This window comes from Manacus vitellinus, unplaced genomic scaffold, assembly GCF_001715985.3.
Source record: "Manacus vitellinus isolate BGI_N305 unplaced genomic scaffold, ASM171598v3 scaffold_43_pilon, whole genome shotgun sequence".
Taxonomy (NCBI): domain Eukaryota; kingdom Metazoa; phylum Chordata; class Aves; order Passeriformes; family Pipridae; genus Manacus; species Manacus vitellinus.
The window spans coordinates 1350241-1365752 of record NW_021940560.1 but is presented as its reverse complement, the minus strand read 5'-3'; the positions used below and the strand labels follow the sequence as shown (position 1 = coordinate 1365752).

The window sequence follows — 15512 nt, the reverse complement described above, 5'->3', positions numbered from 1 at the left end:
GTGGGTGCCCCGGGGGTGCTGTGGGATGGTGCTGTCACCCCCAGTGCTGCTGATCAAAGGCAGCATTCCACACTGGGAGTGTGAAATCCCGTTTGGGGGGCTGTGCCGGGGCTGTTCTGCTCCGCCTGCTCCCAGAGCCGCCTCGGTGTGTGCCGACAGAAGGCCGAGCATATGTTCCGAGGGGCGTCATTAGGAGCAATTGGTTGCAACCTTGGTAATGCTGGGATTTACAGTCTCCCTGTAATCTCTGGTGCCTGTCAGGGTGGAGAAGATGCTCCCAGAGGCAGCCTGCAGCCTTCTGAAGGGCTGGGGCTGGCTGATTCCAGCCGGGAATGGGGGTGCTGGTTGCACCTCGCCAGCTGGGACCTGGCGGGGGCTGGTGGTGCCACCCCCTCCACGGGCTGTTGTGGTGAAACACCATCCAAGAGATCCATTGCCATCCATGAGTGCATTTGCATTCCTTCTGGAGGCAGCTGCTCCCCTGTCCGTGCCATCACTCCCCCGGTCCTGTGGGAATTCAGTGTTGCTGCTCCCAGTTGGTGGCAGCTGGTGGTGCCAGTCGGATCCACAGCTCTGCCATTGCTTGGGGCTCCCTTTGTGTCCCCTGACTTGGGGCTGCAAAAATGAACCCTCAGGTCGTGCTGGCCACCCCTCAGAGGTTCCCAAAGAATGGAAAGGCACATGAGTCTAGGGGAAGCTGGGAGCTGGGAAGCACAGGGATGAGAATTCCCAAAGTTCTCCAGGTGTGCACCATGTCGCGTTGCGAGGGTCCCAAAATTTGGGTCTCGTAGGAATACTTCCAACAAAACTTCCAGACACCCTCCCTTGGTTCTCAGAGCTGCAGAATGCATGGGCTGGCCTTGTGTTGAAGCCCTGGAGCTGAGACATGATCCTGAAGGAACAGCAGCTCCGGGAACACACGGCTCCCAGGCAGGGAGCGTCTCCGTCGTGGGCCGGGAGTTTTTGTTGGCACTGGGACCTGTGCCGAGGCTTGGAAAGGGAGCTGATCCCACTGCTTCCCAATACACCACAGAAAGCAACTGTGTCTGAACTCCTGCTTGTGAATTTGGCTGGTTTTTGGCACATCTTCCCCGAGGTACCGCCGGCCACGGAAGTGTGTGGTGGGGACGTGGCCGATAACATCTTGGAGTTCTTGCAGATCAGAGTAATGAGGTGTGAGCGGGATAAGGATGTACCATTGCTGGGAAGAATCTGGTTTTCTTTGCCAACTCCAGTTAAAGGTCTGTCAGGGAGAGTGTGCTTTGCTGTGGGGCTGCTGCTGCTTCTCCTGTGAGAAGCTGAGTTATCCTGGAGTCAGTGATGGGCTGAGGTGCTCCCAGCAGGTTGCTCAGGGCTGGATCCTGTTTGGCCTCCAGGGATGTGGCTGCACATCCTCTCTGGGCAGCCTGTGCCAGACCTGGATCATACTTAGCATATAAAAGGGTTTTTTTTGTTTGTTTTTGTACCATTTAAGATGGAATTTGAGGTATTCCAGCCTGTGCCCGTGTCCAGGCTGGGGGGGCTGGTTGCTGCTGGTCCCGGTGCCAGTGTGGAATTAATTCTGCTGGTCATCCCAGTCATGTGCCACTGGAGAGCTTTGGCTCCTGCACGGGCTCGTTGTCATTCCAGGCCATGCTCGGCTTCAGCGGGAGCCCACGAGCTGTTTAACCTAATTCCCATCCCATTCCCGAGCTCCCGGCGTGGGAAGCTGAGGAGAGCCAGGGCTCCTTTGGACAGGGATATCTTCAGCTCTCACTGCAGTGCAGCCCAAGTGCCCCGGCCATGGAAAACCCGGAGTTGCACTCGTGGGTGCTGCTGCCCTGTGCAGGTGCAGGAGGGGGTACGGGGATAAATAAATGCCTGGAGTTATTCATTCACCTGCCTCCAGCTGAAGGGGCTACTCAGGGTGTGACAGGGGCTCAAATATTACCAGAAAAGTCTCCTTATAAATAATTTTCAGCTCTCTAAGCCCCAATCTCTCCAGTTGCTGGTTGTGCTGACAGCCAGCCCAGCTCCCTCTGCCTGGGATGATCTGCATGTGGGATTGGTGGGGTGTCTGTGCAGGGCCAGGAGTTGGATCCATGATCCTTGTGGGTCCCTCCCAACTCAGGACATTCCATGATTCTACATCATAACTTCCCTGGAACCTGGACTAGTGCTGTTCTTCAGCTGATCTTACTCTCAGCAACCACTCCCTGCTGTAAAACTACTTCCTAAACTGGGATATTTTTACTTAAATGGGCAGCAGTTTATTTTTGTCAAGGTCCTTGGGTACTCAGTGAAAAACTGAAACATAATTGAATTCCTCCTCTGTAACTATCCTCTCTAATTAATTTAGAGGTAGGTTATAGTCAGGAATTAGGACAGTTCTGCCTTAAAGGAGCTGAGGAAGAGCCGGTGTGTGGAATAGTGTTCCCATTTCTGTGCTCTGGGCTGGGTGACAGGGTGGGGATCGGTCACAGGTTGGACTCGATGATCTTGGAGGTCTTTTCCAACCTCAGTGATTCTCTAATTCCCTGATTGAGGCAGTTGAGTCCTGCCCTTGCCAGCTCCAGGAGTGCTCCAGGCAGGAGCTGGGAGTGTGTGGTGTTGCAGTGCAATTCTCCACCCCTGTTCCAGCTGCTCTGCAGTTTATAAACATTCTTCAAAGGGAGTTTTGATGAAATACAAGTTTTGTGTGTTCCCAGGCTTCCTGCACCGGGAAAGTCACGGGGTGGATGTCTTGGAGGGTGAGCAGGTGAAGTGCCTCTGAGATGAAAAGGTTCAATTAGAAATGTGTTTGAGGATAAACAAAGGGGATTGTAGTGCATGGGTTATCATCAGGTGAGAAATCCCGTGGGATTCAGGAATAAGGATGACCCCGGGATGACTGGAGCTAGAGAGAAATCTGCTGGCTGGCAGGGTGGAACAGGCCTTTAGGGAATGAGTTTTCTCCTCGTGTCCTGGCAGGACTCAGATGAGAATTGTCCTGCAGTGAGAACAGGAAAACAAAGTCAGAAGTGTTTAAACCCGTTGCAGCGCCCTGGGTTTAATTTGTGTGCAGAGTGAAACCCTGATTTAATACTCAGAGCACTTCTAGCTCTGTGTACACCGTGTGTAAAGAATGAAACCTGTATTTCATGGAATCACAGACTGAATGCCAGAAGGGTTTGGATTGGAAAGGACCTTAAAGTTCATCTTGTTCCACCTCCTGCCATGGGCAGGGACACCTTCCATTGGAGCGTTCTGCCTTCCCCTTCCCTCTCCTCTTCCTTTTCCTATCCCTTTCCCTGAATGTCTGTATGTTTAATATGCACATGAAGTGTCCAGAAATTTGGGATTCATCTTCTTACAGGCATTGAAAACAGCATCAGGACTTGCCTCATCATTTTCCAACAGACCCATTTTACATGAGTTCAGCTAAACCAGAAACTCAACTGAACTTTAGTGCTCGAGTCTCTGCACTCCCAACTTTACTCAGTGTGTGTCTGAGCCTGGTGTTAGGTCAGATATTGTCATGTGAGGTTTGGAGTGCCCAGCCCTGGAGGTGTCCCAGGAAGGCCTGGCCGTGGCACTCAGTGCTCTGGGCTGGGGGACAAGGGGGGCATCGAGCACAGGGGGATCCATGGGCTGGGAGGGCTTTTCCACCCTCAGTGACTCTGGGATCCTGTGAGGTGCTGTGTGTCATAAATGTCATTTATTAGCAGTGACTCAGAGCCTTGCAGGGAGATCTGAGGGTGGTGGAGTGTGACTGGGGTGTGCTGGAAACTCCAAGTGCTGCTCGTAAATGGGAGCCCGGCGAGCGCCGCCAGGGCTTGATTTGGAAAAACTAACGTGGTGGGAGCCTTTATGAGGGAGATCAAACATTTATTGGTCTAGCACCTACCTTCAGGACTGGATTTGGGACGGCTGCAGTCAAAGTGCTTAAAGAATAAGCCAGGTGTGTTTTCTGAGGGGGTTTGTCCCACGCCTGGAGCTCAGCGGGGCGTCCATAAAGCTGTGACCCTCTTGGTACCTCCCAGCCAGCTCAGTGGGCCAGACTGTGGGTCCTTGAGCCCAGATTTTGGGGAGGAGAACAATAAAAGCATCACTTTGATGAGGGAGGGTCAGCTGTGCCCACACTGGGTGACTGGGTGACAATGCTGCTTATATTGAGACTGCAGAGTTAAAACCCATGTGGATGAGGGAGAGATGTTTTCATTTGTTATAATTCATGTACTTAACCAAGGAGCAGCTGGTGGCTTTGTAGCATCTTAGAATTGTGGAATATCCTGAGCTGGAAGGGACACACAAGGACTATCCATTCCAACCCTCAGCCCTGCACAGGACAGCCCCAAGAATCCCCCCCCTGTGCCCCAGGGGATCATCCAAACCCTCCAGGAGCTCTGGCAGCCTTGGGGCTGTGCCCACTGCCCTGGGGAGCCTGGGCAGTGCCCAACCACCCTCTGGGGGAAGAACCTTTTCCTGGGATCCAACCTGAGCCTGCCCTGGCACAGCTCCAGCCATTCCCTGGCTGCTGTCCCTGGTCCCCCCAGAGCAGAGCTCAGTCCTGCCCCTCCTCTGCCATTCCTGAGGGATTTATAACTTCACTGAGGTCTCCCCTCAGTCTCCCCTTCTCCAGCTGAACACTCCAAGTGCCCTCAGCTGCTCCTCAGACAGTTTCCCCTCCAGGCCCTTCCCCGTCCTCGCTGTGATTTCCCCTCTTCCCGCAGCTCCTCATTTATATTTCATGCCCAGTCGTCTGGCTCCATAAACACGGGGTTGGGTGTTCCTGGGTCTGACACCTGCAGTGCTGTGAAATGTGCCTGTGGAGCAGGGAGGATGAGGAGGAGGACGAGGAGGAGGACGAGGAGGAGGGAGCGGGGCCGGGCGAGTCGCGCGGATGCCTCTGGAATTAGGACACCTTTGGAATTAGGACACGGCAAGGGCAGCTGGCAGCTGGTGCCGTCAAGGGCAGGATTTCTAGGAAAGGAACAAAGACAGAGGTGTTTGCTCAGCGGCCACATGTGTTCCCTGGAATCCTGATGCCTCATTCTTGGCTAAGACCTGGAGCCTTGAACGCTCAAAGGCAACGAACAGAATAATCCTTCAAGGAGGTGACATGAAAATGTGCCCAAACCAGCAAAAATCGGGGCTGAAGGCGCCTCATTTGAGACATTTAACATTATTTATGTGATGCACATGTGCTGGTGTGTCACACATTTATTGAGTCAACCCAGTATCACCTCTGATGTCACTTGTCCACTCTAATGCCTTGGGGACAGTCACACTGGAGTGCAGGACACAGCAGCCCTGCTGGGGGAATTATTTCTGATTATGGCTGGAAAATCGCAGGTTTGGGGTTTATTTTGGCTCCCCTACACCTCTTCTGCTGGGCTGGAGTGGTGCCTGCAGCAGTGAGACCTGTAAATGTTTCCCAGTTTGTAACTTGCCTTTAAAAATTCCCTTGGGATGGGAGCTTGGTGTAGGAGAGCCTTTCCTGGTGTTTGCATTTTTAGGTGTCATAAACTGCCAAGTAAATTCCTTCCCCTGTTCCTCAGGTACTTGAGTGCAGAAAAGAGGGATGTGAATAATTTGCATTTCTTAAGAAGTGCTTGGGACTTACCTGCTCCTTCTGGGCGTGCAGAGACCTGGAGTTACTGGGAGGTGCTGGGCAGGGAGGAGAGCTCAGGGAAAATTAGAAGTAGGCTCTGAAGGCTCCAACTTGAGCATCTGATGATGATTCCTGCCTGCCTTCGAAGCAGAGGAGTTTTGTCTGCGAGGAGGGCTCTGCTGACAGCCATTGGAGACAGAAAACCTGGGCCTGGGCCCCGGGCCAGGCTTTTTATCCCTGACTTCATTTATTTTTCTTGGTTTATTCAGCCCTTAATATTATTCCAATGGAGATTTTGTTTCCAGCCCGACATCCCTCAGGGAAGCTCCCATCCAGCCCCATTTCCTCTGTCCTGGGACCAGACCCTGGTGCCCCTGTGGGGTTGATTTGCTCTTAGTTTTTATTTGTGTCCGTTTTAAAGGTGTCACTGGGTTTTATTCCGGGTTTGGGGGGGTTTCATGCCCACATTTGTGTGCTGATGGTGGTTGGATTTTGCTGTGTGGGGGTTTTTTCTGTGGGTGCTTTAGTTCAAAGACTTTGCATTTGCAAAAGAAACTCCCTCTGAACAAATTCCATGTCTTTTTATCCTTATGTGTGGGTAGTGGAAGGTGTCCCTGCCCATGGCAGGGGGTGGAGTGAGGTGAGCTTTAAGGTCCCTTCCACCCCAAACCATTCTGAAATTCAATAATTCTGTGATTTTTGTAGGGAAAAGAATTATTTCTATGACAGAAGTGCATGTAGGACAATTTATGATGTTTAAAGTGGCAGTGAGGTGAAGTTTAACTGCTGTTTGGATGAGAGCTTTTTGGATCCAGCTTTTCCTCAGCAGTTTTCTTTGCAGACTCTGTGAGCAGCTCATTGCTTTGGGCTGTGGGGAAGTGAGGAGTCCTCCATGTGAGGGGATGCTGGAGGGGTTCTGTTCCACCCACCCTCTGCAAATTCTTCCTGTCATCCTCAGGAATATTGTGTAAATCGTAGAATCCCAAAATGGTTTGGGTTGGAAGGGACCTCAAAGCCCATCCAGTGCCACCCCCTGCCATGGGCAGGGACACCTTCCACTATTCCCAGGTGGTTCCAAGCCTGGCCTTGGACACTTCCAGGGATTCAGGAGCAGCCACAGCTTCTCTGGGCAACCTGTGCCAGGGCCTCCCCACCCTCCCATCCAAGAATTCCTTCCCAATATCCCATCTCTCCCTGCCCTCTGGCAGTGGGAAGCCATTCCCTGTGTCCTGTCCCTCCATGCCTTGTCCAGCTCTCTTGGGGCTGCCTCTCCTCTGGTCCCCAGCCCTGCTTTAACTTCCCAGCTGAGGTTTGTAGCTGTGGAAGGACCGTGGCCTTTGAGCTGCCCTGTGCAGCTCTTGGATCCAGGGATTCTGCAGTGCCCAGCTGGCAGATGGGGTTTGGCAGCTGCTGCTAGGAGCTGCCGCCCTTAATTTGAATTTTCCTTCCCAGCAGATGATTGATGAGCAGCAGTGCAGTTACACAGGTAACATATGCTCCTATTTCCAGAGGGTTTGTAGGGAACAATGTTATGAGGGGATGGGATCCTCTGATTTATAGCAAGGGGGTTTTTGTGGTGAGATCTGGGTAAAAGTTCGAGAAACCAAAACCCATCGGCATATTTGGGATAACTGTAGGGATGCTTAGACTTCACCCCTCTGTCTGTAGTGCTGTGAGCCAGCACAGGGGTGGAAAAGATGGAAAAACTGCTGGAACCCTTTCTGTGTGTGTCTTCCACCCTTTCCCTGCCCTGCAGCACCCGGCACGTGCAGTGCTGTGGTGGGATGCCCTGGAGTGAGGACCCTTCTCGCCCTGGAATCACAGGGATTGACCACAACCTCTGCACAGCCTTTGGAATACACATTCTGGTTCTTTGGAAGCCACTTGCTCAGACATTTCACTAAAAGGGCTTTAATTTTGTATTTTGTGGTTGGCCTTATCAACAGCCAGTGCCTTTGAGTGATTGAATAAAGCCCCAGGCCCTGCCCGGAGCAATATTCCAGCTGGGTGAGTCAGGGCTGAGCTGGGTTTTGAAGCTTTTGTAGCATGCAGCTATTTTTCAGTGGTGAATTAATGAGGTTTCAGCTTGTCCAAAATGTGAAGCCATTAGGCTGAGTCTGTATTTTTGAAAGGAACAAACAGCTCCGTGGTCTCAGCAGCCCTTGGTCCCTAAAACCTTCCAGAGGTTTCCCAGATGGAGTTGTCTCGGCTGTCCCAGTGAGGCCCCACTCACTGTGTGAGGTGAAAGGGTTTTAAAATTGTAGAATCAGAGAGTCCTTAAGGTTGGAAAAGCCCTCTGAGATCACCAAGTCCAACTTTTCCCCTGGCACTGCCAAGGCCACCACTGACCATGTCCCCAAGTGCCACATCCACACGGCTTTGAAATCCCTCCAGGGATGGTGACTCCAGTGCCCCGGGCAGCCCTTTCAATGCCTGACCACCCTTTCCATGAAGAAATTGTCCCTAATATCCAGTCTGTCCCATCACTAACCCGGGACTCGAGGAATGAGCCCACGGCAGCACGAGGGGAACGCCGAGATTCCCCCAGCTCCGTGGGCAGCCTTAAACATCTCCGTGTCGGTGCTTTCATGGTGCTTTCATCTGTACTCGTGTTTCTGTGCTCCTGTTTCTGGAGTGGGGATTAACCTCCGTGAAGGGCTTTGAAGTGAAATGCTAATTTATTACAAATATGCAAATGTGGGTGCTGATCAAAGGCAGCGGCACGTGGGAAGAGCTCCGAGTGCAGCCAGGCTGGAGAGGCTCGGAGGAGCTGTGGAGAACCACACTGGTGGGAAAAACGTGGGCACCTGAGTGTCAGCCTTGCACGTGGACATCGGCCACTGTGGCCATGTGGGGCAGGAACCCCTTGGTTGTCTCCCTGGCAGCATCTCCAGGCCGTGCTCCATCAGGATTTGGGATGGAGAACAGACAACCAGGGCCGGTTGTCTGTAAACACCCGGGAGGTGCTGACCCCCCAGGAGGTGTTTACCCTTCCCTGCCACTGGATTTCTGGATGGTTTAGTCCTTCCTTAGCTGGGGAACTGCAGGTTCTCACAGCAGTTTCCTGCATCCCAGCTTTCCCCTTCAGGGTGCCAAGTGGATGTTCCTGGATGTTCCACCCCACCGAGGTGCACATGGGGAATCGTGGATCTGGGGTTCATTTGCCTGGTTCTTCCCAAGGATAAGCTCCACATGAGCGTCCCCACCACAGCCCTGGACTGTGATGTGCCTCCTGAGTGGAGACACTGCACCCTCAGCAGGTCCCACCACACTGAAGAGGCTTCTCCTGCTCTTCCCTGCGGATCTGGGGCGTGTTCAGGAGGAGAAGGGCCTCGTGCAGCCAGGGCGTTGGTATTTTTAGATCAAAGACCAGTTTAATAAAAAAAAAACAAAAAAACAACAGAGGAGAAGAAGGAGGATTAGAACAATAAGTACATTTAATTTTAGCCTAGCTTGGATTCCTCAGAAAGTCAACGAACTTTGGGATCGCTTCAGTCGCCTCTGGCTTCCCTAAATAAACACACCGTGGCAGGACCGAGCAGTTAAGTAGCATAGAAAATTGCAAAAAGTTACATTTTAATATTGGAGGAGAATATTAAGGGCTGTTTTATGGGCCAGGTCCTGGAATTCAATTTTAATGCTGTGCAGAAATATCGGAGGTTGTTTTTGTAGGCAGCTGCTGGAGCTACAAAGAGGGTTTTTTTCTGTGTCTCCCTTGCAGGAAGGGTCAGAGTTAGGGCACGGTGAGGGACCTTCTCCAGCAGTGGCAAGTGAGGTGAGTTTGGGGCCAGGTTCTTATGGAATGTTGTGGTTTTTTATGGAATTTTTGTCTGGACAAGAGGAGGATCAGGGGGAACCTCAGTGCTCTCTCCAGCTCCCTGAGAGGAGGTGGAGTGAGGGGGGTCAGGCTGTTTGCTGTGTCTCAAGGGAGAGGATGAGAGGAAATGGCCTCAAGTTGCACCAGGAGAGGTTCAGATTAGAGATTAAATTCTTTTTTTCCTTGAAAGAGCGGTCAGGCCTTGGAGTGAGCTGCCCAGGGAAGTGTGGGGTCGCTGTCTCTGGAGGCATCTGGATGTGGCCCGTGGGGATGTGGTTTGGGGGTGATTCTGGTGGAGCTGGGGGATGGTGGGACTGGATGATTTGAAGGTCTCTTCCAACCCTGTGATTCTGTGGATTTTACCCCAGGCTAAACAGACCCGATTGCCACCACCCTCCTGCCTTGGGTGATGTGGTGGGCGTGTGTTTCACCTGGGAGGAAGAATTATGGAATCATTGAGGTTGGGAAAACCCTCCAGGATCATCAAATCCAACCGTTCCCCAGCACTGCCAAGGCCACCACTAACCCATGTCCCCAGGTGCCACATCCACACCTCACTGCTCTTAAAAGGCTTTAGGTGTTGTAGATCTTGAGTAGGCCTCAGGATAGAAGTAGCTGGGGTGAGTGGGATGAGTGAGGAGGTCTCACTTGTGACACTTCATGGCTCCAAGTCAACACCAAACAGCCCCTGTCTCCTGGCTGTCCCAGCAGAGGATGAAGTTGAGTAGGGGTGAGTTGTCCTCATTGCTCAAGCCTTAAAGGATGAGGAGAGAACCCTGAGTTGCTGCTGCACCCTGTGCCTCCTCTTTGGGACATTCCAAACTGGATTCTTTTCACACCAACTAAATGTAGAGAACCTGAAGGAACGTTGACAGACCCAGAAATCTCATCTCTGATGACCAAGGGTGACAGGGTCACTGTCTTTGTGAATGTCCATGGGCACATCTGAACTGTCTTATGTTGCTTTTCATTCCCTTTTTAATGTTTTTGGAATTTGGTTGCTTTTGGATCCTGTTTTCTGGGAAGACCAAGAAGTAAACCTGGATCCACTCAGGAGCTGGGGTTTGGTTCTTGGGCTCACTCCAGGCAGGGAAGGGGCTGCTCTGCCCCAGTGTTCTGGAGGTGGGAGGTATGGATTTGACTTATGACCCAATTTTGGGTCTCTTTTGTAGGAACTCACTGGATATTAATGAAAGTTAAAAATAGCTCAGGCAGTGCCTTGAAACAGCCCTGTCCCTAATGCAGGAAAAATCGGGATTGCAGCTCCTGGTGGTGGAGATAAAGCCAGGAGAGCTGTTCTGAAAGGAGGGATTGAGGAGTTCCGCTGCTGAGCTGGGGAATGGGCTCAGGTTGGGAAATTCCAGGTGAGGACAGCGGGTCCTTGGAGCCTGGAGTGAGAAGTAGAGCTTTGATGTCCCTGTGTAAATCAGGATCTCATTTACCAGGACCAGGGCTATTGTTTTAAAGGAATTAAAGCCTGATCTTTGCGAAGCCAGAAATGACCCAGGTTTGTTTTTCTGTCTCTCTGGTGGTGGTGCAAGGAGGGAATAATCCCAGTGAGAGGAAGGATGGGAGGAGAAAGCGAGCTGGGAATTAGGCTTTAGGAATGTGAGCACCTCTGTTTTCCTGAGGAGTGGGAATTACCTTCACCCTCCTAAGGGTGTGTCCTTCCAGATAACGTTTCCTTGGGATACCTTGATTTCTTTCAAGGTTAACAGTGCCTTTATGGGAGTGGGAAGTTTAACTCTTTGCTGGAAAGGCTTTTAAATTGCCCTTCCTGCAGCTCTGACAGTGGTGTCTGACTCACCTTTCCTTGCCACCTTTGCTGCCCTCCCAGCACCTGGAGCTGTGCAGGGCTGGCTTTTTCCATCACCATCTGGGGGATGGTGGAAACATCTCACATTTTAGGGCTTCATGTGCTCTTAGTAAGGCTGTTCCTGGGAACAAATGGATCAGAAGGATTCTGTCATGTTCACTGCCAGCTCATTAATGTCATGTTTCATTAATAAAAGGGTTGTAGACTTAAAGACGATACAATCAATCAGAGCAACAGCCTGGTGCTATTAATTAATAATGCTCAGGCTTTTGACTCAGTCAGGTTGCTGCTACACTCATTTTCCAAAACATTGAGCCTTTTAATTGTCATTAAAGCGAGGAAGAAGTTGGGAAAAGCCCAGCTCAGTCTTCCCACCACCGGGGCTGGTGCCGGTGTGACCCGGTCTGCAGGTCCCACCTGGAGGCACGTGCTGGTCCTTCCCTTTCCACTTGGGTGCTTTATCCCCTGGGATAGTGTTTTCCCATTTTCCCATTTTCCCTTGGCCTTGCTGCCTGCAGGAGCACTTTGCCCCCGAGGCCTGGGGCCACCAAGTGTGGCCACCACCAGCTCCCAGTGCCCCTTTTCCATGGAAGGGAACATCATGAGAATCCCCAGGGGGCATTTTTGAGGTCAGGGGTGAAGTGATGGTGCCCACTTTTTGCAGATCAGTCCATAAAATTAGTTTTTAGTGCCAAAAGCTGGAATTAGAGATGGTGCCAGCTTGGACAGAGCTGGGCTTTGTTTCATAGGTTAAAAACACATATATTTCCTTGATGTGCTCTTGGTTTTATTTTTAACTCTTAAGCAGTTTAATGTTTTGTAGCCCTGCTAGTATTTCCCCCAGTTTTCCATCTGCTGCCGTGATTAATTGAAGTTTTAGCTTTCTATTGCCAGCCCAGAGCACACGGAATGGAAACCTCACCTATATTATTTGGCACGGCCCAGCAGACATGAATAACTTCGGAATCTGGGGGGGGAAAGAGGAGTTGTGTGTTTTTGGAGCCGAAGTGGGGTTGGAAAGCAGCCCTTGCAGACAGCAGGATGCTGTGGAGGATCAGGCTGGAGTTCCCCTGGGTGCAGAGCCCTGGGCTGCTGTTTGTGGGTGTTTCTGAGGGGTCGGAAGCCGCACGCGGAGCCAGCGGAGCACCGAGTTCCTCGGAGACAGCCAGGCAGGATGATGTGCCAGAGCTTGGCTCTTTGGCTTCTTTCCCCCTCTTCAGTCCTAGAAGCACTGTGAGGTAGTGGAAATTTGGAGTGTGGTGGGGAAGGCGGGCCTGGTTTCCTCAGGCTGCAGGAGGGAGGAACAGAACAGAGCCTCGGAGCTCACCTGGGCACGGGGGCTTGGCCGGGGGCAAAGAGTTTGGCCCAAAATGGTTATTTCTACTCTGGATCATGTTTGGTGTGAGCCACAGCAGTGTGTGGGTCCAGCATTCCCAGGGCCAGCTGGGAATGAGGGAGGGGAATGGGAATGAGGATGGGGATGAGGAGGGAATGGGGATGGGGATGCAGAGCAGTGGGTGCAACACAGTGGGGCAGCTTCAGCTGCTGTTGCCACTGGCAGAAGTGGGTTTGCAAGGAATCCTAATGGAAGCTGAGTATCCAATATAAAGGTTCAGCTCTTCCTGAGCTGATGGAATTCTGCTCTGCTGGCAAAGGGTCTCCAGCTGTGCAAGTGTTGGTGGTGACCCAGGGGACCACAGGAGGGAGTGGGGCCATCCCTTCTACCAGCAGTTGGGATTGTTTCAGGGGGGATAATTCCACTCTCAGGAGCCTTCAGAACTCTAATTGGGTAAAGATGGAAATAGAAACCACAGGTCACAGGCCTGTAGTTAACTGGAAGCTCTGGGATGTGTGAAGGCCACAGTCCTGAGGGCTGGAAGTGGCCGGGAGACGTTTGTGAGTCATTCCACTGAAACACTGAGAACAAGAAACCCAGACAGCGAGTCATCTGCTTGGGTATGAGTGGAGTCCAAACTGCTGGAGCTGGTGAGGCCGAGCTGGCCAGTCCAGGAGCCTTCCTTGCCACGGATCCTGCTGGAACAGCCGGAGTTACGCAATGAGGAGCAGCACACTTGGATTTCAGGAAGCCCGTTGGTGCAGGGCCATGCAGAGATGGAAAGAAAATATATTGCTTCCCATTTAAGTAAAAATATCACAGCTTAGGAACTAGTTTTCCAGCAGGGAGTGGTTGTCAAGAGTAAGACCAGCTGAAGAACAGTGGTAGTGCAGGTTTGAGGGAAGGGATGATGTAGAATCAGGGAGTCATGGAATATCCTGAGCTGGAAGGGACCCACAAGGATCATTAGTCCAACTCCTGGCCCTGCACAGACACCCCACAATCCCACCCTGTCCCTCAGAGCATTGTCCAAACCCTCCTGGAGCTCTGGCAGCCTTGGGGCTGTGCCCACTGCCCTGGGGAGCCTGGGCAGTGCCAACCACCCTCTGGGGGAAGAACCTTTTCCTGAGATCCAACCTGACCCTGCCCTGGCACAGCTCCAGCCCTTCCCTGGGTGCTGTCCCTGGTCACAGAGAGCAGAAATTGGAGCTGCACCTCCACTGCCCCTCCTGAGGAAGCTGCAGACCCCAATGAGTCTCCCCTCAGGCTCCTCCAGCTGGACAAGCCAAGTGCCCTCAGCTGCTCCTCATGTGGCCCCTCCAGACCCTTCCCCACCCTCGTGGCCTCCTTTGGGTGCTCTCTAATAGATCCACACCTGCCTTAGGCTGGACATGGAACCAAGGTGGCAGTTTGCTTCCCAGTTCCCTCCAGCAGAGAGGAAGTGAGGGACTGGAGGGACTCTGGGGTGACCTGGGTCCTGTCCATGCCATGGTCAGGGACTTGAACACAGGCAGGTGTCAAAAGGGCTTTAAATCCCTCCCTGAGCAGTGAGTAGGTGCAAATCACCCACTGGGGTTTGAACCTGGGAGGTGCACAAACAGTTCATAAATAATTCAGGAAGAACTTTCCCTGCTGGAGAGGGCAGGGGGGTCTGACCTGAGCCCCAGTGGTACCTGAGGTGGTTTGTGCAGCAAAGCAACATGGAGAGAAGGAGTCCCTGGAGCAGAGTGAGCTCACATGGAATTCATTTTGGGATGAGATCACTGGGACCTGCTGCCTGGCTCTTGTTTGCCCTGTTGCAGGCTCTCAGCCCTGCTGAACTCTTGCCATGCCTGGGTTGTACAGGGGTTTCCAGGCAGGCTTCTTGTCCCAGTGCCAGCCTGGTGCCTAAGCTGATTAGCTCTAAGGAGATCAGAGCTTGACAGGGGGGGTACTGCAGGTAAACAGGGAAGCTTTTCCTACAGCTGAGCTCCAGTGTAGCTGTGAAATATGTTTGCATCCTCAGAGGTGAGGAATGAGGGAAGAACCCCCAGGAAAAATACCGAGGAGTGCACTGAATGATAAGTAGAACTGATAAGGAGCCTGGTGAGAGACTGAGAGGAGAATCAGGCACAGATACCATCAGAGCCTGTAAATGCTGTCAACATGACAGCAGAGATGAGCAAAAGGAAGAGTATTTGTTATCTGATGGAGAGCAAGCTTTAGGAAGAGCAGGGATCACAGCAGCAGGCGTGGGGGGATCCCTGGGAGCTGGTGGAGGGGATCCCTGGCAGCAGGTGACACTCTGGCTGGGATGGAAGGAGGGCAGAGGAGAAAACACAATGTGCAGGTGGCAGGATGGGCTGGGGACCCTCGCTGTCCTCACCCCCTCCGTGCTCCTGAGTGGAGCAGGAGGTACAAGTGCACTGGAGGGGTCCCTTGGGGTCCCCTGTGTTCCCAGAAATAGGAGTTTGCTGTCACATGGAACTTGTGGATGGTGTCACTGCTCCTGTGCTTGGTGGCAGGTGGTGGCTGCATCCCAGCAGTGCTCCTGGGGATGCCCTGGGGTGAGGGGGACCCCTGTCCTGAGCCTCCTCCAGGTTGGAGAAGACATGCCACCTGTGCTCCTATCACACCGAGCTCTCCTGTTTTCCAGCCAGGAAACCCAGGGAGAGGGAAAGCTGGACCAGCAGCTGGGAGGGAGCTGGGTCAGGGCAGCACTGCTGCCCCCAGGGCTGGCTGGGAGTGGGGAGACCCTCAGCTGAGATGGAAAAGCCCTGGGAAGTGTCCTGTGTCAGACCCAAGCACTGGGATTTGAGCAGGGAAAACCTCAGACCCAGACCCTGCTGGGAATCTTTGCCATGGATGGCCAGTTCCCTCTCAGCAATCCCTCATCCCCCAGGGCTCTCCTGGCTGTTGTGGTGCCCAGCAGTGTGGTCAGCACTACACAAACCATGTCCTGGCACAGGGACCCCTGGGCACCTGCAGTCCT

At 52.6% G+C, this 15512-nt stretch overlaps 1 protein-coding gene across 1 annotated transcript in view; it reads left to right on the top strand.

The window, feature by feature from the left end:
• Positions 1–752: 752 nt before the first annotated feature.
• FMNL2 (formin like 2) overlaps positions 753–15512 on the top strand; it is a 70787-nt gene continuing 56027 nt past the window's right edge. Inside the window, exons 1-2 of the mRNA XM_029962186.1 lie at positions 753–782; positions 1097–1165. Of these exons, the coding sequence (XP_029818046.1) occupies positions 753–782; positions 1097–1165 (99 nt within the window). The remainder of the gene's footprint in view (positions 783–1096; positions 1166–15512) is intronic.